This window comes from Eutrigla gurnardus (assembly GCF_963514095.1).
Source record: "Eutrigla gurnardus genome assembly, chromosome: 2".
In the NCBI taxonomy this organism is placed as follows: Eukaryota; Metazoa; Chordata; class Actinopteri; order Perciformes; family Triglidae; genus Eutrigla; species Eutrigla gurnardus.
This window is the reverse complement of record NC_139916.1, coordinates 20653281-20676572: the sequence shown is the minus strand read 5'-3', so window position 1 is coordinate 20676572 and position 23292 is coordinate 20653281. Positions and strand designations below refer to the sequence as shown.

At 42.7% G+C, this 23292-nt stretch overlaps 2 protein-coding genes across 5 annotated transcripts in view; one reads left to right on the top strand and one right to left on the bottom strand.

Moving 5' to 3' along the window:
* The window catches only part of erc2 (ELKS/RAB6-interacting/CAST family member 2), a 29862-nt gene extending 16779 nt beyond the window's left edge, over positions 1-13083 (top strand). For 2 of the 4 annotated variants that reach the window (XM_084034012.1, XM_084034011.1), the window contains 11 exons: positions 584-721; positions 1276-1416; positions 1639-1779; positions 2840-2875; positions 4808-5010; positions 9176-9299; positions 9496-9656; positions 10039-10186; positions 11949-12599; positions 12738-12805; positions 12945-13083. In XM_084034012.1, coding sequence (XP_083890138.1) covers positions 584-721; positions 1276-1416; positions 1639-1779; positions 2840-2875; positions 4808-5010; positions 9176-9299; positions 9496-9656; positions 10039-10186; positions 11949-12599; positions 12738-12764 — 1770 coding nt within the window. In that variant the 3' untranslated portion in view covers positions 12765-12805; positions 12945-13083. The remainder of the gene's footprint in view (positions 1-583; positions 722-1275; positions 1417-1638; positions 1780-2839; positions 2876-4807; positions 5011-9175; positions 9300-9495; positions 9657-10038; positions 10187-11948; positions 12600-12737; positions 12806-12944) is intronic. The other 2 variants (XM_084034014.1, XM_084034013.1) reach the window with 1 other exon arrangement.
* Positions 13084-18069: 4986 nt separating this feature from the next.
* Positions 18070-23188, bottom strand: LOC311021454 (protein disulfide isomerase Creld1-like). The gene is made up of 6 exons (XM_084022029.1): positions 23086-23188; positions 19664-19766; positions 19495-19578; positions 19058-19153; positions 18798-18938; positions 18070-18721 (listed from the first exon to the last, which is right to left on the bottom strand). Exons 4-6 carry the CDS (start codon positions 19125-19127, stop codon positions 18501-18503), a joined length of 432 nt encoding a protein of 143 aa, XP_083878155.1. The 5' UTR covers positions 19128-19153; positions 19495-19578; positions 19664-19766; positions 23086-23188; the 3' UTR covers positions 18070-18500.
* Between the last annotated feature and the right edge of the window lie 104 nt (positions 23189-23292).

Sequence of the window (23292 nt, the reverse complement as noted above, 5' to 3'; positions counted from 1 at the left end):
AGAAGACAAGCAAGAAGAACTTTCTGCCTCACTGGTTTTAGTATGTGTGTGTGCTATAAATACCCAGAGTGTTACTCCCTCTCTCACCATGACCTGCTCACCCGCTCCCAGTGCTTCTTTCTCACTCCTCTCTTGTCCCGTCACACATCCACTCCCTCATCCCTCCGCTTTTATCTCATCTCTTGTGATTTCGGAATCGTTTTCTCTTGATATGGTTGATGATTTGCTTGTGTTTTCTCTTTGTGTCAATCATATATTAGGTTAGCTCACATGAATGTCTTTAAATAGTTGTGTTCTTAATGCACAATTCCTACGTTCTCACAGCTTGGTTTATAGTTTTGTTCTGCTCTTTATTCTACTTCGCAAACTCTTCTTAGAAGTCTGCCAGTTTTTTGATGCGTGTCTTGAAACGGATAATGCTTCGTTGTAAGGCACATTTAAAAAAAACTATGACGTCTGGGTATTAATCATCAAAGACCTGAATCCAGCTATTTACACCAACTTTAAATACGTCTCTGCTTTTTTTTTTCCCACCCGTGTGCCACCACCATCCTCCCGGTTCCCCTCCTCCTTCCTGTGTCAGATTGAGAACCTGCAGGAGCAGCTGCGGGACAAAGACAAGCAGCTGGGGAACCTGAAGGACAGGGTCAAGTCTCTGCAGACCGACTCCAGTAACACCGACACTGCCCTGGCCACCCTGGAGGAGGCGCTGTCAGAGAAGGTACGGTACAGCGCGGGTAGCATTAGGATGGAGGCGGTGAGTGTTCACGGTTATGAACAGATGGAATTAGGATTAATTTCAGGGCCTGTATCTATCAGACTGCTGAACATTTTTGGACTCAAAGGAAACGTCTGACATTTTGGGAAATAGACTTTTTGCTTTCTTGCCGAGAGTTAAATGAGGTACAACGTTCATGACTGTACGCTAAATAAGGACAGACTATAGTTACTGCTCCCAATCTTAGGACAGAGACAGCTTAGCTATATGCTAAACTATGTGAGCTGCCTGTTTAATTAAGTAGTTTAATTTGTGTCAAAACATGATCATCATCGATCATCTTGTCTAACTCTTGGCAACAACGTTAATAAGCGTATTCCTTTAAGTCAAAGATGAAAGTAGTAATCCTTCACATTTACTCCTACTCTCAGAGCTTTTTGTTTGACATTTATTCCAAACACTAAAGGATTTAGCTTAGGTCGTATTGCTCACACTCATCTTTCGAGCATTCTTATGTGTGATTGTTTTAATATTTTTAGTCTATGTGTGTGTTTCAGGAGAGGATTATAGAGCGCTTAAAGGACCAAAGAGAGAGGGAAGACAGAGAACGTCTGGACGAAGTGGATTCCTACAAGAAGGAGAACAAAGATCTGAAGGAGAAGGTCAACAGCCTGCAGATGGAATTAACAGAAAAGGAGGTCAGTGAGTAAGAATAGAGCAAAGGGGTTTTTATGCAAGGGTGTGTTTACATGGCTGCGTATTGGACACACACACTGCTGTGCCTTCACGTTTTTCTCTACCCTGCTTTTCTGTGCAGTAGTCTCAATAGTCTTTCTATGACATTTTAGCTGTGGCACATGGGCCTAGCTCGCCCTGGTTTGAACTGGTGCTCACTTTCTGTGCTGTCTGTCCTCCTGCAGTCCAGTCTCATCGATTTAAAAGAGCACGCTTCAGCCCTGGCATCTTCTGGCCTCAAGAAGGACTCAAAGCTCAAGTCACTGGAGATCGCCATCGAGCAGAAAAAAGAGGAGTGTAGTAAGTTGGAGACGCAGTTGCAGAAGGTAGGTGTGCGTTTCACAGTACAGTGTCACTCATCAGGCCAATGTGTCGATTTGATTTGGATTTCATGAATCAGGTTATTACTCATTTTGAAGAAATAAATCATTCACAGATTACACATCAGTTTTTTTTAAAGTCTGTCCCTAGTTTATTTATACAACAGTTATATAGTACTCTGCACAGGTATGCGTCATTTTCACAGTCATCCTTTCTTTTTGTTTTACTCGACTCAGAGCTTCATCATTCTGTCAACATTTTTCTTGCAGTTAAAGAAGGAAAAATCTGCAGTCCTAAATCAGGGCAAAAAAAAATCCACAGTATAGAAAAGCTAGGTCCAGCTGTTCTTGAGCTTTTCCATTGTATCCCATAATCAACATCTGAAACTCAAGCACAATTTAATGACAACCTGTACTCCACCCGCTGAGGAATACCATGTGATATGATCGAACGTTACAGAACAAGTTAATTCGTAACTTTCAGTCTAATTAACAGCTATTTTATTGTTGAAGTTTCTGTGGCTGACTTTTTGAAAATTGGATTTTCCCATTTAGCTTTGTGAGAGCATAAGAACATAACACGAAGGACTGAATGCACTCATACGACTCCATCATTATAATCCCACATACATCTAATCCAAAAATACAGAGAAGATGTATCAAGATATCTGTATATAATCGGTATATTACTGAAAACCTGTGATCGTGCCTTATATAAAAGGAATAAATAAATATAGTTCTGGCTACCATCATGCATTCCCTCCTGTAACAGGCTGCACTGCTTTGTTAGTCCACTTCAGGGAACAGACAGTCCGTTAGATACCCCCCTTGTGCCTCCGCCTACCCAATAATCCAGACTATCCCCGTGTCTGTTCCTCTGCATTTGTCCGTGATGTGTTGCCCTTGACCCGTAACAACATGTGCTGTACTGAGACTATGTGACTGCTCTGTCAAACATGCATTGTAACATGTCTGATCCTGCTGTTCTCTCCTCTGGCTCCAACCAAACCCTAACACTTACTCTCCCGCCCCACTCCCTCCCTCAACCCCTCCGTTTGCAATGTAGCAAGCTGAGCAGCTATTCAGTCACATGAACAATCCTGTAAGTCCCTCTCTTGAGCTCTCCGAGGTACATATTGAAAGCATGAGGACCACTGATAACTTCTCTGAAACATGCCAGCCCTCCCCCCAGCACAGGTTCTGCTTTCACCCACCGAGCCACCCACATGCATGTTGATCATCGCACTGAACTGATATAATGAGCTTTAGACTGCACTCAAGAGTCCCGTGCAAAGTCATCCTGCGACTGTTTGTGTTTGTGACACATGTGGTGACGTTGGCGCTACAAATACCGTATTTTAAAGTAAACATTATTTGGTCAGTTGGACGTATAAAGTGTAACTGTTTATTCTGAACTTTTCTAATTGTGGCTCTGTAGTTGGTTTTATATGTGATTAGCTTGTTTAACGACTTTCTTATTCTTGCACACTAGAGAAAAAGGTGCTCCAATGTAATCATTTAAAGAGGAGGCCATGTGTTCAGTCACTAGACCTCCATCGTGTGTTTGACAAGAGAATATCTCAGAGCCTAAATCCATGTCAATCATGAAGCTCTTAAAAAAGGTAGTGTATGGAATGATATGGCCTGGGGTCAACTTCAGGTTTATCTCTTGACACCTAGAACGCTGGAATGTACTGTGAAGCCAACCTTTTTTCTGTTTGGTACTGAATTATATTATAAAGGACCATAAACGTCTATCTAAGTCATGGTAAGAATAGTTTTTAAAGATGATAATTGAGATGTTCTCATTTGTACCAGTGACGCATTTTTATGGAGCTTAGAAAAAACACTGCAAAACAGGTGAACCTTCACTTCTCAGGTACTTTATTTTCCATTATCACAAAAATGGAGGAAAAACTATTAAAAAGGGAAGTTCCTACATCCCTAAAACACATTAGTAAAACCTCATATTTACCATAATGCTCACATCAGAAAACACTTTTATACCCATAGGCTAAATTGAGCCTTATTGCCACTTCCATTAGTTATTTCTGATAAAGTATGCTTGATATACTTCCACATTGATTAGTGGCTCTAAAATAACGTGATGTATGTTATAAAATCCCCCCTACAAGTTGAACCCTAACATCGCTCCTCATGCTTAAAATATGAGACTTACTGTTAGCCCACGGATTAATTGGTCCCTGTTGCTTCTGTTTCTCCATCCTTTTGAGTGACAATCACAAAGACTGTGCAGCTTCGTTGGTTTTTGCATGACATGGTCGACCTCGTTGCATGTTGTCACTGTCAGTGTTGCCACGCTTCTCTTTCCGTCTCAGTGTGGTGCGAGTTAGCCGAGGTGTCGGCCGTGGTCGGGGGTCACTGCAGTGTTTTGGTGGATGCTCTCTGCGCTCTGTACAACTCTTGCACCTTTGCGACCTGTGTTTACATGTGTGGCTGCGTATTGTCCTGACGGTGATGTGTACCGCTGTGATGTCCTTCATGGAGAGTTACAAACTGTTGCAGTAATGGCGAGACGTGGCGAGATTAGTTTGTGACAGATAACCAACGGGAGCACTATTTAGCATTGCACTGCCACTAATTTGTTTCTATTTTATTTTGTTTGTTAAAAGTGCTGCACAAACACAAGACACACACACACACACACACACATACACAGCATTCTCCACACTCACCAAGTGTGCGAAGTGACTGGGAGTCTCCGAAGGTTGTTAAATGGAGCTAAATAATAGCTCTGTTAGAGTTAATGAGCCGGCGCCAGTAATGATGCCCTTGCCCACAACATTTTACTCTGCTTTATTTGTTGAGAAAGAGAGAGAGTGGGGAGTGGTTAATACAAGACAGTGATGGACTGCAATGTACTGTATGTATCTCTTCCATGGGCAGTGAAACAGTCTGTTCTGTACTGCATGGTGGTATTGATGTTACAACGTTAATTGAGTGTATCTTGGCTTGTGTGTATGTTCGTTCGTCCCCCCCCTCCCCCTCCCCCTCCACCGGCATGTGGATGCAGAAGGCCCACGAGGTGGAGCAGCAGTCCGGCCCAAGAGGCAACCCGGAGTACGTGGACCGAGTGAAGCTGCTGGAGAAGGAGGTGAGCTACTACAAAGACGAGTCCAACAAGTCTCAGACGGAGGTGGAGAGACTCCTGGACATCCTGCGAGAGGTGGAGACTGAGAAGAACGACAAGGACAAGAAGATCGCAGAGTTGGAAAGGTAATTCACTCTGAATGTCTCGACAGGTTAATGAAACTGTAGTACTTCACCCACAAAATAAGCATTTGTTCATCAATTGTTCACCTGTGTTACCTTGAAGTCTTAAAGAAAACGTTCTTTCTGGTTTTCTTGCATGCCTCCATTTTGAACGGAGAATAAAAAACAGTTGCAAAACTATTTCAAAACGTCAAACTCTCACACATCTTGTGCATTATAATGTATCCAGTCATACAGCGACTTCATTCCAGACACATGGATCTTCACTCACATCTTACTATTTAAAAAAATGCCACATAAACAGTGTCTCAAGTGTTTTCCTCAAGGAATCACAGTAATACATGGTGAGTAATTGATATGCAAGTCATTCTGTGGGTGAAGTATTACTCTAATTACTCACGTTCATAGACCAGAATACATTGTTTACCATTGTTGTAGTTACATAGAAATAATGAGTACATTTATATGCTATTCCAGCTAAATCATGACATGAGATTCATTTTGCAGACCTTAAAATACATTCGAACTTGATAGGAGAAAGTGCTGTTGATTGGCTTTCCTGCACTTACCTAAGAGCCCTAAACCCAACCCTCTCAGCTCCGCACCATGAGAGACAATAATGCAAACATACGTACAAGATACTGCAAAGAGAGTCTCACACACAAAAAGAAAAAAGGAAAACATACCAAAGAAACCCCCATGGTATATGTACTGTATCTATCCTTCCCCTCTATCATTACACATCCAGACATGATGGAAAGAAGAGCTAGATGTAGTGAAGCTAGATGGGAGTATTTTTAGGGGCTGGTTCACCAAAATGAAAGAAAAACACTTTTGTCTCACTAGTACTCTATTGTGTGTTGTGTGGCCACGATCCTATTTTTAGTTTTATCTGCTGAGTTTTTACATTTGGTCTCTTGAGTTTTCTGCCTTTCTCTGAGCAGACAAACTATGTTATTTTGTTATTTGGGTGAGCCCACCTTCTTTTTATTACCCTCAACGCTACATTAAGTTACTGTTGGTCCTGTGAGGCTATGAGCAGTTTATGCTCCCCCTAGAACAGTTAATGTTCTCCATGTTCTAAGTGAATTTCCACGCATTCTCACATTTTTATGTACATATGTGACATCATGAGATTGTGTCTTGCACTGGATCGATTCCTGTTCTTGTAGAATATCCTCAAATGTAGAAATGCACCTTTTGACGGCTGAAGGCTCAGTGTAAAAGTTGTGACACTTTGTGTGAATATTGCAACACAAAGTGCCGCTCAGTCACCTTAATGGAAGAGGTCAACTGATTTCAGTTGATGGACCGAGTAAATAAAGCTGGTGGCCGACACAGCTCTTGGCTCACCTCTCAGTGAGGTATGTGTCCCGGAGTCTTTTGGCTCTGGTTCGTCTGATGGAGAAGACCATCGCTGATCGCCTGGAAACGGATGAGACAAAGAATGAATGGACTGCATGACAACGACACATGAGCGCTGTCTACCAATGGCGGCCAGTTTCACCAGTCACTTGAGTCCCAGTCCCGCCAGTTGTTGAAACCAGCTAGTGATAGGGGCCATTTCGTGTCAGTGTCATGCTAATTTATTAGTGTTGTGGATTAATTCTTCTCCTTTTTTTTTGCCATTTTTACCCACTTTTTCTGTCCCTTTCCATTCTTCTGTTTCATGCCCACCTTCCCTCTCACCATTCATTTACCATCAATCAATTCAACTTTGGTCCCAAACCTTCTTTTTTTTCCTTTCTCAAATCCGATTCATTTTTTAAAAAATCTCTTCTCTATCTCCCACGCAACTCATTTTCCATTGTGCCCCCTTGAAACCAGCCCCCCTCACTCTGCCCCTCGCCCCGCCCCTCGTCCCGGTGGCAGAGCTCCCCCTGACCCGCTCCCTTCTGTGTCCGCTGCCCCCCAACAGATAGGGGGCATGGTGTGGGATTTCCTGGGAAAGTGAGTGCTCTGCCCTGGCACTTCAGCTGCGTGGTTAAAGCCTCCGACTGCTGCTGCTGCGACTGCGTCTGGTTTTCACCTGTGTGCCTGAGTCTGCCCTGCTGTCTAAAGGATTCACATATCTTTGTATCGGAGTAACGGGCTCTGTTTGCAGTCTGTGGTGTTATTGCTTGTACCCGTGCCCATGATACAAAGATCCCTGGATTCATGTTTGCTTTTAGTTCCTCAGCATGTGTTTGCTCAGTGGTACGCATACGTTCCATGAATGGTTTTTGATAATTGAGAGTTTACGCTGCATGTTTATTATTTGTTTCAAACTCCATGTGGCAATCATCATTAAAAGCCATCTATGTCTGCACTGATGACAGAATGGGGAACAGGGATTTTGTTGTATGACAAATCACATTACAATTACAAATCAGCAAATGATCATAGATGTAGCTCAAATACTGAATATCAAAGTCAAAATATCAAATACTGACATTTTAATATGAAATTCAAACCTTAGAGTTTACAGTGTGTACATGTCCAGGTGTTCATATATACTGTGGCGATCCTTTTGATTCACTGAACAGTAGATATTACTTCACGCTGGGGTTTCTGTTGTGGACTGTTCCTGTAATGATGCATGGTGAAGTCACACAATAAAAATAAAATCACACCAAGGAAACAGTTTACACTGTAAAAAGAATCACAGTAGTAACTGGAAAGCCCTGGCCAAACTGTGTGCATGTGTGTCAGTAATACTGTAATAATACTATTCTACATACTGCATTAGAAGCGGTTTCCTTGGCGTGATTTTTTTCCCAACTCACTTTTTCCATCAGTTTTAGTTGACTATACTGTACTGTTTGTCCCTCCGTGTCCTTTGTTGAAACATCTCGGAGAACATATGCACACACATACAGACATACACACACGTACATTGTTTTGTGTGTTTTTGTGGTGCTGGCTGTTTGTTGCAGTTTATGTAGGAAGTATCTGTCCTTTAAGCTGACATCTCCTCCTGCCATGAGTGCACTTCCCCTGCTTATTCCACCCACCTGTCTGCCCCCCTCTCCCTAAGTCAATCTCACCCTCTGTAATTCTCACCTTCTAATCCTCCCACTAACATCACCTGAGCGCCCCTAGATTCTTGTGGTCTTTCCCAGCTCCCACCTTCCTGCTCTCCCTCCTTACCTTCCCATATTCTGCCCTGACTAGCTTGCTCTAGCAGATACTTGGAGAAATGATCAACCAAGAGGCCTGCATGAATAGAGCTGTGAATGAGTGCGACTGTAGGTAGGCTCTGGACTGAACCCTCGATTTTGAAGTGTGTCAGTCCAGTTGGGTCCCTTGTGTCTGAACAATACTGCATCTGTGACTAATTCTCTTACTAGCTCACTCCTTCTCTCGGTCAAACCACTGTTGGCTCCCCCTCCTTTTTGCTCGGCGCTCAGACCTGTCTTCTTTTGCCCTGCTGACTTTTGCCTGTCTGACTGCATGTCTGCCACTCCCGGGCTTGGCAGCAGATGCACATGTATTCAGAGAAGGTGCATCCTGCATTAGCCGTGTCAGGCTGCAGAGCAGTGGCTGTCACAGCCACCTCTGTGATCTCCAATGTTGTTTGACATTGAACATACTGTGATGTCATCTGGGTTCTCTGTATTCATTTTTTTGTGTGGTTGTTTCTTTATGTTCTGGTTCTAATGTCTCCTTTTTTTTCTTTGTGTGCTGTCGTCTGATTCTTCCAATGTCTCCCTTCACTTGTCCCGCCATCCCCTTCTATCTCTTCCTCTCCTCATCTGCAGTCTAGCTCCCAGGTAAGTAATGCCCCTCCCTCCCCATTGCACTCCCATCTCTACCTATATTCCCTCTAACTCTGGTGCTTAGACCTATCATCTCAGCAATGTCATGTTAACATGAAGCCATCCATTCATCTGTGATGCTTATGACTTATTGCTGTCCTGGTGATCTAATGATTGGTACCATTTTGAAACAAGATTCATCCGAAATGCACCTGACCATTCTGCTACTTGTTATTTTTGTCTCTGTGGTTCATGTTTTTTGTTGTCATGTTTATGAATAAGTGTACCCTACTCACGCATCTACTTGCTTCTTATGTAACACTCTCCTCAAAAATGTATTTTGCTGTATATAAATGGCACAGCAACTACAGAATGGAATTCAGAAAAACTGATTGGCATGGAAATGCTCTTACATTTGTATGGTTTTATAGACAAGGAGGCAAAGACCTGACTAAGAAGGGTCCAAACATCAAACTGGGACCACAAGGGGACAAGAAAGGCTTAGGACAAGACCCTCGTAAAGACAGCTCCATGGATGGTGGCCACCACGTGAAGGTGCGGATTTACTCTTGACAATACACCCAGTTTATTATAACCTTCATGAAGGTAGGACTTGTAGTTGGACTGTTGTGTTCAACTGCATTTGTTTTAGCTGAGGGTGATATGTAGGCTCAACATTTTATTAATTAACCATGCATATTTCTATATATATGTGTCTTATTTATGCATTTGGTGTTCCCATACAATGCAGTTGGAGGAGCTGATGAACACGCTGGAAAGGACGAGGCAGGAGCTCGATTCCACCAAGCAGCGTCTGTCATCCACACAGCAGTCGCTGCAGGAGAGGGATGGCCACCTCACCAACATGAGACAGGAGCGGAGGAAACAGCTGGAGGAGATACTGGAGATGAAGTTAGTGCCATCATGACATAAGCTACGCTAACTGGCTGCTGGCTGTACTTCATATTTAATGCAGACAGGCATGAAGGTGGTATCAATCTTCAGAGTACATGTATACCCCAACATTAAACAAACAGTACAAAACAATGAGATTTTTTTTAATGACTTATCATTCATTAATCATCATTTGACTCCTGAAGCTGGACCAATAGTAGTTTGAATTGTACTTAAACAGCATTTGACATGCATACAGTTAAAGATGCCGTTTAAGCTGCAGTTTAGCTAAAAGAGTAATGCAATTGGATATCTTACCAATATAACAATTTATAAAATGTTGTTTCATTTTGTTAGAATATAAATATTGATGCCATTATGTTGTTTTTTTTCTCTTCAGGCAACAAGCTCTACTGGCGGCCATCAGTGAGAAAGACGCTAATATTGCACTGCTGGAACTGTCTGCCTCCAATAAAAAGAAGACCCAGGAGGAGGTGCTGTCCCTCAAGAGGGAGCGGGACAAACTGATGCACCAGCTCAAACAACACGTTAGTACTGCAGTACAATGTCAAGGAGAATTCTGGCTGCTTTCGTTGGTTGCCAAGGCAACGTTAATCAAAATGAAAAATGTGTAGCTGCATAAGGCAACTAGACTTTTTTTTTCTTTTAATCTACAGGGGGCGGTGTACACGCATGGCCACTGACCATGTTTGCTAGTTCAGTTTTTTCCCCCAAATGTGTCTCATATATGCTGTCGGAGCTGAGGCAGGTCATGTCTCAAGTCATTCCACACAGGTCCAAGTCAAGTTACAAGCCTTCATTTGCACATTTGCCACTCTTTTCCATTGACATTTCACTTGAGTTTGATAGTTTCCTATCAACGCTGTGTTCATTTGCATAGCTGAGGTCAAATCCATTCAGTGTATAGGCATAATAATGTAATACTCAAGGCGTGTTTACCAGGCCCAAATTTGAGTCTTAAATGTTTTTGCTTTCAAGCCTCAAGTCATGTCAGGTCTTCAAGGAGTCAAGTCTCAAGTAAGTAGAGTCATGCAGCAGTCAAGTCCAAGTCAAATCTCAAGTTTTTGACTTGAGTCTCACTTGAAATCAAAGTCTTGGGTCTATAGCTCTAGTGTGAGTTATACAGGAGGCAGCGACAATATGGCCTCCTTGTGTCTCTGCAAGGTGCCCGATATGATGCTTGTTATTCAGCATAACATGACATAAAATAACTTCAGTTAGAAACATAAAAGAAGTTACAGAATCCATCCATCCATCCATTGTCTACCGCTTATCCTGTATTCAGGGGGGGCTGGAGCCGATGTCATTGGGCGAAGGCAGGGTTCACCCTGGACAGGACGCCAGTCTATCACAGGGCCGACATGTAGAGACAAACAACCGTTCACACTCACATTCACACCTACGGGCAATTTAGAGTCACCAATGAACCTATCCCCATCCTGCATGTCTTTGGACTGTGAGAGGAAGCCGGAGAACCCGGAGAGAACCCACGCTTACACGGGGAGAACATGCAAACTCCACCCAGAAGGAACCCGGGCCGACCCGGGAATCGAACCCAGGACCCTCTTGCTGTGAGGCGAGAGTGCTACCCACTACACCACCGTGCAGCCCCAGTTACAGAATCTATTCTCATAAATCATAATTATTTATACACAATTCAAGTAGGTAGCAAGGAAAAGAGTGGTTACATTTAGACCCAAATCTATGTGAAGTGATGAATTTTGGGAAATATGCTTTTTGACTGTGTTGTCAAGAGTTTGCTATTCAATAAATACTGATCTATAGCCAGGTGACTGAATGAGCAACCCGTTCTCATGCATTGATCTTGCAACTAACTCCGATGTAAACACACAGGCGTCATTATTACACGTTGTTTTAAAAAGACACTATGCTGTGACTAGAGGGGTACACGAGGCACCAGAGTTAGGAGCTTAGGAGCACTGACCAAGCTGCAGTTTTTGATGCATTCAGGATGAGAATTTGTTGGAATGAGTATATTTCCCCAAATTTGCCTTAAATTGTATATTTTCTAAACAAAATCACAATGAAATTGAAAATGACTACAGAGATGACTCAACAGCTGGAGTCTGAGGAAAAAAGAACATATGAACCTCTGTGTTGGTTGCATTATTATTGTACTACATTGTATTGAGCTGTAAGGTGTTCCTGTTTTTATGTCCACCCACAATTACTGAAACTGTTTGTCCAGTCATAAACCCATTTAATGTTCATTGTGCGGGGATCAAACAGCTGTTGATCATCATGCACTTACCGGTTTCCTCTTTACAGACACAAAGCAGAATGAAGCTGATAGCCGACAACTATGAAGATGAGCAGTATCATCCACATGCTCCTCACCACCCCCAGCCTCAGCCTCCGCATGCTCAGCCTCAGCCCCAACCACAATACCCCCACACTCCCCACGCTCCCCATGCCCCCCACGCTCCCCATGCTCCCCATGCCCCCCACGCTCCCCACGCTCCCCATGCCCAGCAGACTCCATATCCACACGCCATGCATCCGCAGCACCCACAGCACCCGCAGCACCCGCAGGCCCCCCTACAGCACCCACAGCAGCCACAACCCCAGTACCCTCACCCGCCTCATCCACAGCACCCCCAGCAACACGCTCAGCACCCCCAACCACCTCCCCAGCACCAACAGCACCCGCGCCCCCCGCAGCCCCAGCACCCTCACCAACAGCACCCACAGCATCCTCCACAGCACCCACACGGGCACCCTCCTCCACAGCACCCTCACCCTCAGCACCCACACGGCCCTCCCCAACAAGGACCCCACCCCCAACATCCACATCCGCAGCACCCTCAACACCCTCAGCACCCGCACCACGCCCAGCATCCACGTCACCCATCGCCCCATCATCGTGGAGGGCCAGCCCGAGGACCCCCACATGCTGGTCACCGCCCTGCACCGGACCAGGTCAGATGTCATTTGTGTTATCTTTTTTTTTTTTTTTTTAATTGTCATCAAATGATCACATCAGCAGTTACTCTGCTTCCTGTCTACTTTCTTCCCTTCATGCATCTCGCTGCTGTTGGCCTGCAACGCCACGGACAGGATGACGACGAGGGCATTTGGGCATAACCTTTGCTGTGACAACCAAAGCTCTATTATTGTTTTGAGGGGTGAGATATGTTAAATACGTTCACATTTTATGATCATGATGTCAGTGTCCTCTCTGCTTGCAGTGTCTGCCTCATTTCATAACAAAAGAAACGCTGCGTGACATCTGGATTTCTGTATTTTGTCGTCTCTCACATTCAGATGATTCAGTCACTACTGTAGGAGCACAGCCTTGCCATGATGTTGAAACACTACCCGACCAAACATTTATTACCTCCACTCAATCAACACTCAGCAATGGGACCTTTGTTTAATTTACCGGGAGAAAGCGGGGGCACTCAGGTGTGCAGGTCATGCGGGGAGACTGACAGCTGAGCAGGTTATTTCCAACATTACATGTTAAGTCAGGCAAAAATATATAAAAGTACACAAAATTATTTTATTTAGTTACTGAGAATACATTTACAAACTTACACTATGCTTGTCTTCATTGTCTCGTTTAGGTGACCCGGGACTTTTTTCTTTGTGTGGACATGAGCCGACCTCATCTACATCTTCAGTACAGGATCACAGATACGGGACTGGACTGGAAGAGACAGGCGTCGATGCCAATGGAGAGACAGATGTGCTCTGTGTTTGTTGGACAGGGCATGTGATCAACATGGCAGCCCTGTATCAGAGGTCACCTCACCTGTCTGTTACCTGCTGAACGCTGCACCTCTTCAGGCCAACAACACCCTCTTGATCCTCCAACAGAAATCTCATGGCCGCCTGCCATCCCAGCATTTGTTCCTCATCCTTCTTGCGAGTGATTCAAGATCATGGTTGTCTTGCCATCTGTTTCACCTGCCTGCGTGACTGACTCCTCGGGCTCCTGTTGGCTCCCCCATCTGACTCTTTCATGGTTTCTTGATCCTCACTGCCCTGCTGTCCTGACTGGTGACATCTGACCCCTCTACCTGGCTATCATGGTTGTTTCGATGACCTATTTTACCCTTTGTGGCACAGTGATCTCTTGTTTTGTCTTTATATATGCCCTACACACCGTTCATTTCAAGAGAGGCCCGTGTTCAGCATTTCTTAAAGTGTCCCACACATCAGATTTGAGTGATTTTATTTATTTATTTTTGTCATTTCTTATTGCAGAGCTTAGCTGACTGAAAGTACACCTTTAGCCTTGCCTGCAGCATCAGGGGTTTCCTTAACTGCACGAACGGGGCCCTCCTGTGCTTGGGCTTGTTTCAGCCTCAAGGCTGTGGGTGCCATCCACGTTTCTCTTCATGTTACCTCATTTTAATCAGAAGTGGTCAAAAGAAATAATCAATCTATGCAGATGTCAATGTAGAATGAATGCATTTCTAATTCCCCCACCCTTACTCAAATTTACCAATCAAAGTGTAATTAACCACCCAATCAGAGCGGCCAAGAGAGAGGTCAGACACGATTCATCAGTCAAATTATTTTAAGTTTCTGAGACTATGCACCTATGCACCTCCTCAGTGTTGCAGGAATTTTTACTAATGGTGCTTTTGCTGGTGCTCAAACTAAATGGTGTCAGAATACCTGGTCAAGAGCATCTTTTAGTCCTTTAACAGTAGAGGGACTCGATCCCACAACGGGCTCCACAAAGGACTGTAAAGGAAACTGCTTTGTACATACGATTTGACCCTGGGGGGTTGACTTAAGACCCACACAGAGGAAATCTTCCTCTATAAATACTGCTACTATAAATACATTATAGACCACACGGTGGAGGATGTTCAATAGATGTTTTCCCTGCAGGTCTATTTGTACCATTGTGAGCCCAGTCTCTGACCTACAGTATGCTCCATCTCCCCTCTCCCTTGTAATCTCCTCTTCCAGCAGTAGTCTGTGTGACCTCCCCCAAAACATGAGTGACTTGTTTTCTCCTTCTCAACAAGGTGGCCTGTGCCTCGTAAAAAAAAAAAAAAAAAAAAACTGTACACATATATGATATATGCATATATTATACATATAGAGAGAAATCTATAGTGAGTCTATACGTGGTCAGAAAATCGTTTCAAACTGACGAGATAATATATGTTTTTTTTCCTCCATGGTTATTTTTCTAACTGTCCTGGAGGTCAGAGAGATGTCTTATTTAGAGTGTTGAGTGGTGTGATTTTCCTCTGATTTGTACACGAGAAAACCCCTCAGCAGCAAGCAACATTCCCTGTCTGAAAACACAGGACAGCCCAAAAAGAAAAAAATAAAGAGCTTTAGAGCAGTTTCGGGGAAGTAGAGAAGTATATCCAAATCTATCTAGATGTCTAGAAAAGATGACATTGTTACATTCCTTTCTTCAATGTGAAAACATTTAGTTGAACACCGCTTGGCTTGTGGTGACAACAAAAAATGTAAAAAAAAAAAAAAAAAAAAGACTGAATATTGCAGCTCACATAAGTAGCAATGAGATTATGTCTGCTGCACTCAGCAGTCAGAAACTTGCAATTGTGAGTGAGGACTATCACATCTAACATCCAAGTGGAGGTTTGAGTGACTCTGTCGAGATGCATTTCTTTCGCGTGTTTGTTGTCGTTGTCGTCTTGTAAACAGAAGTGGTGACATACGTGCCCGTGACAGCTGATTAAGTAGAAAAATCAACACACATTGTTGCAGTATAGTGGAAAATTTGAATTAGACTGTTACAATCCCCTACTTCCTCTCTTTCCCCTCATGGTGCCTGTGTGTCTCACGTATATGGCCAAGTGTTTGTTGTATATAAATGTCTTTCCATCTAGCCATCTTTCACAAACCAAAGGCGATCCATGCATCACCTTGTTACGTGTCTGCTTCACATATAAACCTTTACAGCTCCTGTCACTGACCAAGAATCAACAGATTGTGCGACATTTTTGTGTTCGTGTTTACAAAATGTTACGAGAAAGGTCCTGATTTGGATTTTCTTGGGGGAGGGGGGAAGACAATGCAAACAGACAGAGGAGCAAAAATCCTCTCACTTCACCATCGGGGGGGGGGGGGGCGGAGTACGAATCCTCCATTTTCAGGTCCTTATCTAACGAATACTTGAAGTAGGGTGTTCTCCTACCATGAGATACCATATATAATTTACATGGTAGAAAACATGAAACGTTTCATTGTGCCCATGCATGCTGAATTTTACATAATGTGCCAACTGAAAGCGATGATGTAAGGATAATCTCTGTTCTCTATGCAGAGCGATTTCTCAACCGTTGTGTCAAAACAAATGTTTAGGGGAGACAGAGGCTTAGAGGCTGGGGCTGGTTTCCTGGGCTCAGACGGAAAGACTAATCCTGGTTGTGAATGACTTGCACTGCACTCGGTGTGACGTGGAATCAAGAAGTCAGTGTCTGCATCTGTGCCTAGAAGCAGCCGAGTAGAAAGACTTTGAATTGAAAGGCCTGTATGTTCACCAGTAATTCTCAAAGGCCTTCGAGGAGAAAAAAAAAGCATGAAAAGCCTAACATACATTTTCACTTTAGTGTTATATAAGTTTCTTTATTTTACTGTATGTTGCTGAAAACTTTTGGATTAAACAAATCACTGTGACCAATGCCAGAAACATTTTTTTGACAGAACAAATATTGTTTACTTTTGTTATTATTCATTTTTATATTTAAGTTAGCTTTATTTATTTTTTGATATTGTTTCAGCTTTTCGAATATGCGAGTTTGAGACTGTACTATTTGTATAAGTAAATGTTTTGAGCCGTACAGTAAAGACCTAGGAACAAGTTATATGTGGGTGTCCAGCATGCTGAATGATTACTCGTGTGAACGTGAGCTAATCTCCCATGAAGCATCATCCATCATTCATTACTTGCATCGTGCATCGTGGCGGTGTGATGTTGTGTTTGGGAGTCATGTGTGTCTCACATACTGTGTCCCCTTAGTAGACAGCCTGTGCAGTTTTGTGAGAGTGCAGCATGTTTTTGGGGTTGCTTGTGTAAATGTATTCGGAAAAGAGAGAGGGGTGTGTGTGTGTGTGCATAGCTGCTTTTATGGGTGTGGGTATGCGTTTGTGTGGGTATGCATTTGTGTGTGTGTGTGTGTGTGTGTGTGTGTGTGTGTGTGTGTGTGTGTTATGAATGCATAAGAGAAAAATCTATTTAAAAAACTTAATCAGAGGAAGTCCCTAGAGAAAAAAAAAGTGAGATTGTGTCAGAGTTTTGAATGAAGCATGGATACTCTGTGATGTTTTCTGTTTTTTAAACCTAGGAGGCTGTCCTCAGTGCCCCAGTTTGCTATTGTATGTGCTGTATCGGAATATTACTATTGAGTGTTGGCCAGCTTGTTTATATCCATCAAATAAAGGTGACTTTCTGTCTCTGTTTGTAATTTCTATTCAAAGTTCAAATTGGTTAAATTTTAGTTAAGTTGTGCAAAGGGGCACACTGCTAAGTCATATTTCTGCATTGATTTCATATCTGTTTAAATTTATGACAATAGTATAGTCCTGTACTTGGTCCAACAATATAATTGGTGCGAATAATACTATGTGGTCAGAAAAGGAGCAATTTAGGTAACTTGGTAAATTATTTTAATAACTATGCCTGCAGTACCGCCATCATTTTAGTTCCACTCTCCGTTTTAACATTCATAATGCTACATATGAGATGTCAAACAAGCCATCATTGATAACTACGACGGCATATTAGGGCCAAGTATGAAAAAAAAATTACGGACCCGGGGGAGGGGGGTAATATTTCGAGAAGAATGTTGCAGATTTATGACATTAAAGTGGCAAAGTTGCAAGAAAAAACTCACAGATTTACAAGTTTAAAAAGTGGCAAATTTACGAGAAAAAGTCGGAAAAATGGTGTTTTGTTTTTTACAAGCAACCTCAACACAACCACAGACACTTATGCTAACAATCGGCATTTATGCTAGCTAACTTCCCATGAATGTCGCTTTTATCTTTCTAATTAATCCATCCCAACGTGTGTACTAAGGTCCTTAGGGTGATGGCTGTTGATGGTTATTGTTGGTTAATTTTACATGGACCAAATTGTCACCTTATGGGTGTTTTTGTTGATCGGGTGGTTTGGCTAAGCTAGCGGTAGGTCATAGAGGAAGTAAACATGTAGCTTGACGATGTTTGCCGTTCCTATGACAACAAGTGAAAACTACCGCTAGCTTAGCCAAAACACACTATTTTTCCGACTTTTTTCTCATAAATTTGCTACTTTTTAAACTCGTAAATCTGCAAGTTTTTTCTCGCAACTTTGCCACTTTTTAAACTCGGAAATCTGCGACATTGTACAGTAATTTGATACAGTAAATGAAGCAAATCTATAAATTAAAAAAATATATTTATTGCTCAGTCAGTCCGTCAGCACAGAAAGAAGCTGCAGACACAAACAGTCTTGATTTGTCACTTCTGCAGGTGTCAACATCCAAAACCTGAATTTTGTTAAGAAGGTTTCGAATATGAAAGAAGGGATGCTCTTTTCTAGCACTTTCTGTTGACTGACACTTGGCATAAATTATTATATGAAGTCTGTCCGAAACCTAAAAAAAACTTGGGAGTTTGACATTATTCATGGTGGTTCAGTGGTTGGTAAATGGTCGGCCTGATAATTTCTCTTACATAGAAGTGTGACATCATTAAATATTTTTCAGATGATATCTTCATATCAGTAATTTATATAATATATAATACAAGTAAATGCACAAGATTTTTTCGTCTGAACAGTGATTGTACAGGCTGTGCCGCGCTGTTAGTTTGAGTCCTTTTTGCAAAAACATTTGTGCTTTAACGCCCCTTTAAGAATCTGTCTAACAAACGGTCTCCCCTGTCAGAAAGCCAGTAGCCTGCCATAGCTGCCACAGCTCCCAGGAATACAGATGTGTAGACCATATCTCCCTTAGCAGCCAGTGTTGCCAGAGCACATAGCACCACACCGAAGAGCATCTGCTGCAGCACCTCCACCTCGTCTTCCTGGATGTCCTCAAACAGACCTTTCTCCTGAACGCCTGCACAAGAGATAAACATGTGAGAGGTCGCAGTGAGGTCAGGTGTTCACATGATTGCGTGTATGATGAGACTCACGAGGCTGCTGCTTCTTGACACAGACACCGTCCTTATGGATGAATCCTTCAGCACAGTCACAGCGGAAAGAGCCTTCTGTGTTGGTACAAATCTCATCCAGACCATGACAGGCAAGTACCCTGTCACTGCATTCATCTATATCTGAGAAAAACAAAGAGAAGCACACGATACAATCTCATCCTAGATTTACCGCAGCTCCTCGGGAGCATGTAATGAATGAATGCTGATGAAATAACAAATATTCTCTTTTAAGTAATTACCCACACACTTGGACCCCGTCGTTGTGTACCCAGAGGCACATTTCCTGCAGCGGGCTGGTCCACTACCCATACAATCCACACAGGCCGGGTCACAAGCTGAGGAAAGAGTGACCATTTCATTGATTAATTTACAATATATATATATATATATATATATATATATAGTTGGGAAGTGTAAGATTACTGGAAAGGTTCCACAATTGGTTATCAGGGGCCACAAGGGGGCTTATTGTGTTATGCTATTCCATCAACAGGTTGATGTGGAAGCTTTCCATTTTAGGATAATTTGCTGCTTCTAACCCTAAAATATCTCTATAAATTGATTATTTTTAGATTTTGGAATGTTGATTGGACAAAACTATTTATTATTTATTTTCACTTTTCATGACATGTTTATTAAGTTATTTATTTCAGTTTTATTTCATTTCTAAACTCACCTCGGCACTCAAAGGAACCTTCTTTATTAAAGCAGTAGCTGTTTGGAGGACAGATACCCAGCTCGGTGCCACACTCGTCAATATCTAACACAGATAGAAACATATATACATTTAGAACATTGGTCTGCTTGTCTGATGCCATACATGTGATAACTTCTGCATACAGTACCTACACAGGTGTTATTATAGAGGGTCCATCCCGCTCTGCATTGCTCACACTGGTCCTTTTTCAGGCCTGAACACTTGCTGCAGGTATCCTGACACCCGTGCACCTGAACAGCCAACAGACAACACAGCCAAGCGGTCTGCAGCAGGTTCCTGTGGGGCCTCCTTACTCCCATCTACCATATCAGGTCCACAAGATGAAGTTGTTTATCTCGCCCGAAGTATCACAGCCAAGTTTGTTATATGATGCTTGCAAATCGGGATCATAGAATTCTGACTGTTTGGGATGAAAATTATTCTAGCTAAGTATACATTTACAGGGTCACTTTTGTATTTTTCCACCTGGACCCTATTTTCCTTGTTTTTGTGTCTGACTGACTAATAGGGACAACAGATCCTGAAATTGTACCAGTATTGAAAGCGCTGTGATCCTGTTAGGGCCAGCTGGCGCCATCATAGAGAGGCGATGTCACACCCCCTCCGGTGTTCTCCATGGGACCATCTTTCGTAATATGTACGATAGTCAATGGTGTGAGATTAAAAAAGTGTTGTGTTTGAGTCTTACTATGAATTACACATATTATGTTTGTCAATTAATACAAAAATACATTTTCAAATCAATAAGGTTGCACTTTGTGGTTGGTTTGCCGTTGTATCATTTAGTGTCGTCTCTTGTGTTGCGCAATGTACGTCACCAACACAGCTGTTAACGTGGCTTGCCAACTAGCCACTTAGCATAGCTCTCTTCCACACACAAATGTAACGTTATCTTATCAGATGTGTTTATTGACTCTTACCAGCCAGAAAGTGCGAGTACATAACATAATCAGTGATTGCGTCACCTATGTGACATTTTGGTGAGTATTGTTTTCTAATAACATATTTCCCAGTCTTATATTTCTACAGTTATACTACAAGATGTGACTTTCTTGACGTGTAAAATATGTGTGATTAATGCCACAATTCATACAGGATCCAAAAATGAAGGGGCGTGCATTATATGCCCCTATTTCAGAAAAAGAATATGCACGGTAGTCAATGGCGAGAGACAAATAATGATTATCCAGTTTGAATTGTGCACTGAATTTCAAATATAAGGTTTGTCAATTTGAAAGATAAAATTGCCAGTCAAGAAAGTCACAGTGTGTCATAGTATTTATTTGACACGTTTGTGTGAAACCGCTCAGTGAACTCGTCTCCTATCTCGTGCAATGTACGTCATCACCAATGCGACCGTTACCCTGGCTAGCTAGCTAGCTAATTTAGCTATACTCCACAAACTAATTTAACATTATCTTACCCGATGGGTTTTATCCAGCGATTCTGTTTCAATCAGACGAGAAGAGAAAGAGCCGTTGTTCGTGTGAATACGTCCCGTCTTTTTAATAACATAATTTCATGGGAGAGTTTTTAAGGTCCCATATTATGAAAAACACATTTTCTCAGGTCTCCACATCTATAAAATGGTCCTCCCTGAGCCTGCCAACTCCCAGAATGAGGAAAACAAGCGACTCCTGCATGGTCTCTGCAGCCCCCCCACTGACAACGGCGCTCCTACAGGCTGTTCAGATTCAGCTCCTGTTGTTACGTAACGAAGGGAGTCATTTGCATAGGCTGAACTCCTCTGATAGGAGATATCCGAGAGGGGGCGTTCATCACCGAGGTGAAGTTCGGTGTCCTGCGGTGAGACAGCAGTGAGATAGCAGTGTTTCACAATGTCGTCATCAGAGCTAGACACGCAGATTGCTCTGTTGTTGGTTGTACAAATCAACATAAGTGCTTATATTCTGTCCCAGCTACAGAAGAACAGAAGAGACAGTAGTTGCGTTTAATTTTTAATGACAATGTGCCGGCTACTTTTCCTGTTAGCTTGTATGTGTGTGCTAACCACTTCACATCGGACTGCTTCAGTAACGAGGGTCAGTACAAAGCTGGCTTTGCCTCGACACTGACCCTCATAAAAGGATCTGTCCCAACCATACGGGACCAGCAACTTCACCTGAGTCACATAGGCGATACATCCACCGTAAACATTGGCACATGCTGCCGCTAGCATAAATGGCATCTTCTCCGTCGCTCTCCAAGTAGGTGTTGACAGACAGAGCTCCTTAGCATTTAAAGGTGCAGGCACAGAAACTGCCTGTTCTCAGGAGAGCTCATTTGATTTAGACAGCTGAAATTCAGGACCACGGGTTTGGGGCAATGCATATCGAATCCAGTGTTGTTGGACCTCTGAGAGCTGTGTGGAATTGAGGAAAAACAGTATAATAGGGGACCTTTAAGACAAAACGCAACTTTCTTGCTTATCTTTTAAATTGATAATTATGTATGTGATTCATGCCACAATTCAAACGGGGTATTAAAAAATGCCTTTCGTAATTGGATATCGTACACATTTTTCCACCAGAGTGGGCGAGCCACGGCGGAGCAGCTGCTGCAAGGCCGGGAATCTCGGTAGACAGACGGTGATCGAAAGGAAGAATGAAGAGTGCAGGGTTGCCAACTCTCACGCTCCTGGCGTGACACTCACGCTTGCCGTGACAGCGTGAGATTGATAGTGGAAGCGCGAATGTCACGCCAGGAGCGTGAGAGTTGGCAACCCTGAGAGTGGGACCTGCGTGTTTTTTTCTGTGTTGTGTTGTGGTCTTTGCAGCGCATTTTTCTAAATGCTGCGCACGTGTTGTCAAAATGATGAAAATGTTTCCTCAATTTGATTGTGTTTTCTTAAGTTGCAGTGCTGTGACCTTTCAGGGCCACCGTAGTTGCTGACCCATAGCCAGATTTCACACACTTGGACACACAATAACGAGCACATTGGATCAAGCGAAAGGTAAGGAAAACTGTTTTTTAAACTAAGTTGTTTTCCACTAACATATTACTAGGCGATTTTATTAAGCCGCATCTCATACGAATATGATCGTATTAGTGAAGCACTATATCACAGCCACCTACGGGGGAAAAAAACATTTTAAGAAAATAAAACTTTGCAAGATGTGACCAGCTGGTTTCAATCTCTTTAGAGCAAAAAGTGAAACATTTAGGAGCTTTCGCGGTTGGTCTGCTTCCAGGGCATCACATCGTAATGTTGTGACTTGTAATGACCACCTGTCAGTAGCAACAGAAGCACTTTCAGTGAACGTCACGTTGTATTGAGGCTGCGCAAAAACTGTCCCCATTAGTCACAACAATATGAGAAAATAGGGTCCAGGTTGAAAATGCCAGATACCATGTAAGTACCATGTTCAGGTACTTTACTATAGTATTTTAACTTCATGAAAGAATCATGTTGTACTTCTGCTTCCCTACATACAAGAGACTACTGTTTTACATTTTACTCTACCTGACAGCTATTCTATTTAAATAAATAAAACGTGGAACCCAAAACAAACTCTTAGATATTAGATATGAATTCAGGTTTTTGTTTACCTTCTCTATGTGCGTCGACTCAGCCAGAGCCGTGTCTTCCTGAAGTAAAAGTTTAAAGCCAGTGAATAGAGCCGAAACACGCTTGTCACACTTCAACACTGATGTGTGCTTGATTACAGAAAATAAACCAAACATCCCGAGCGGGCGGAGCACGCGGCAATCTCACAACACCGCCCCTCCGATATGTAATAAAAGCCTCAAACAAGC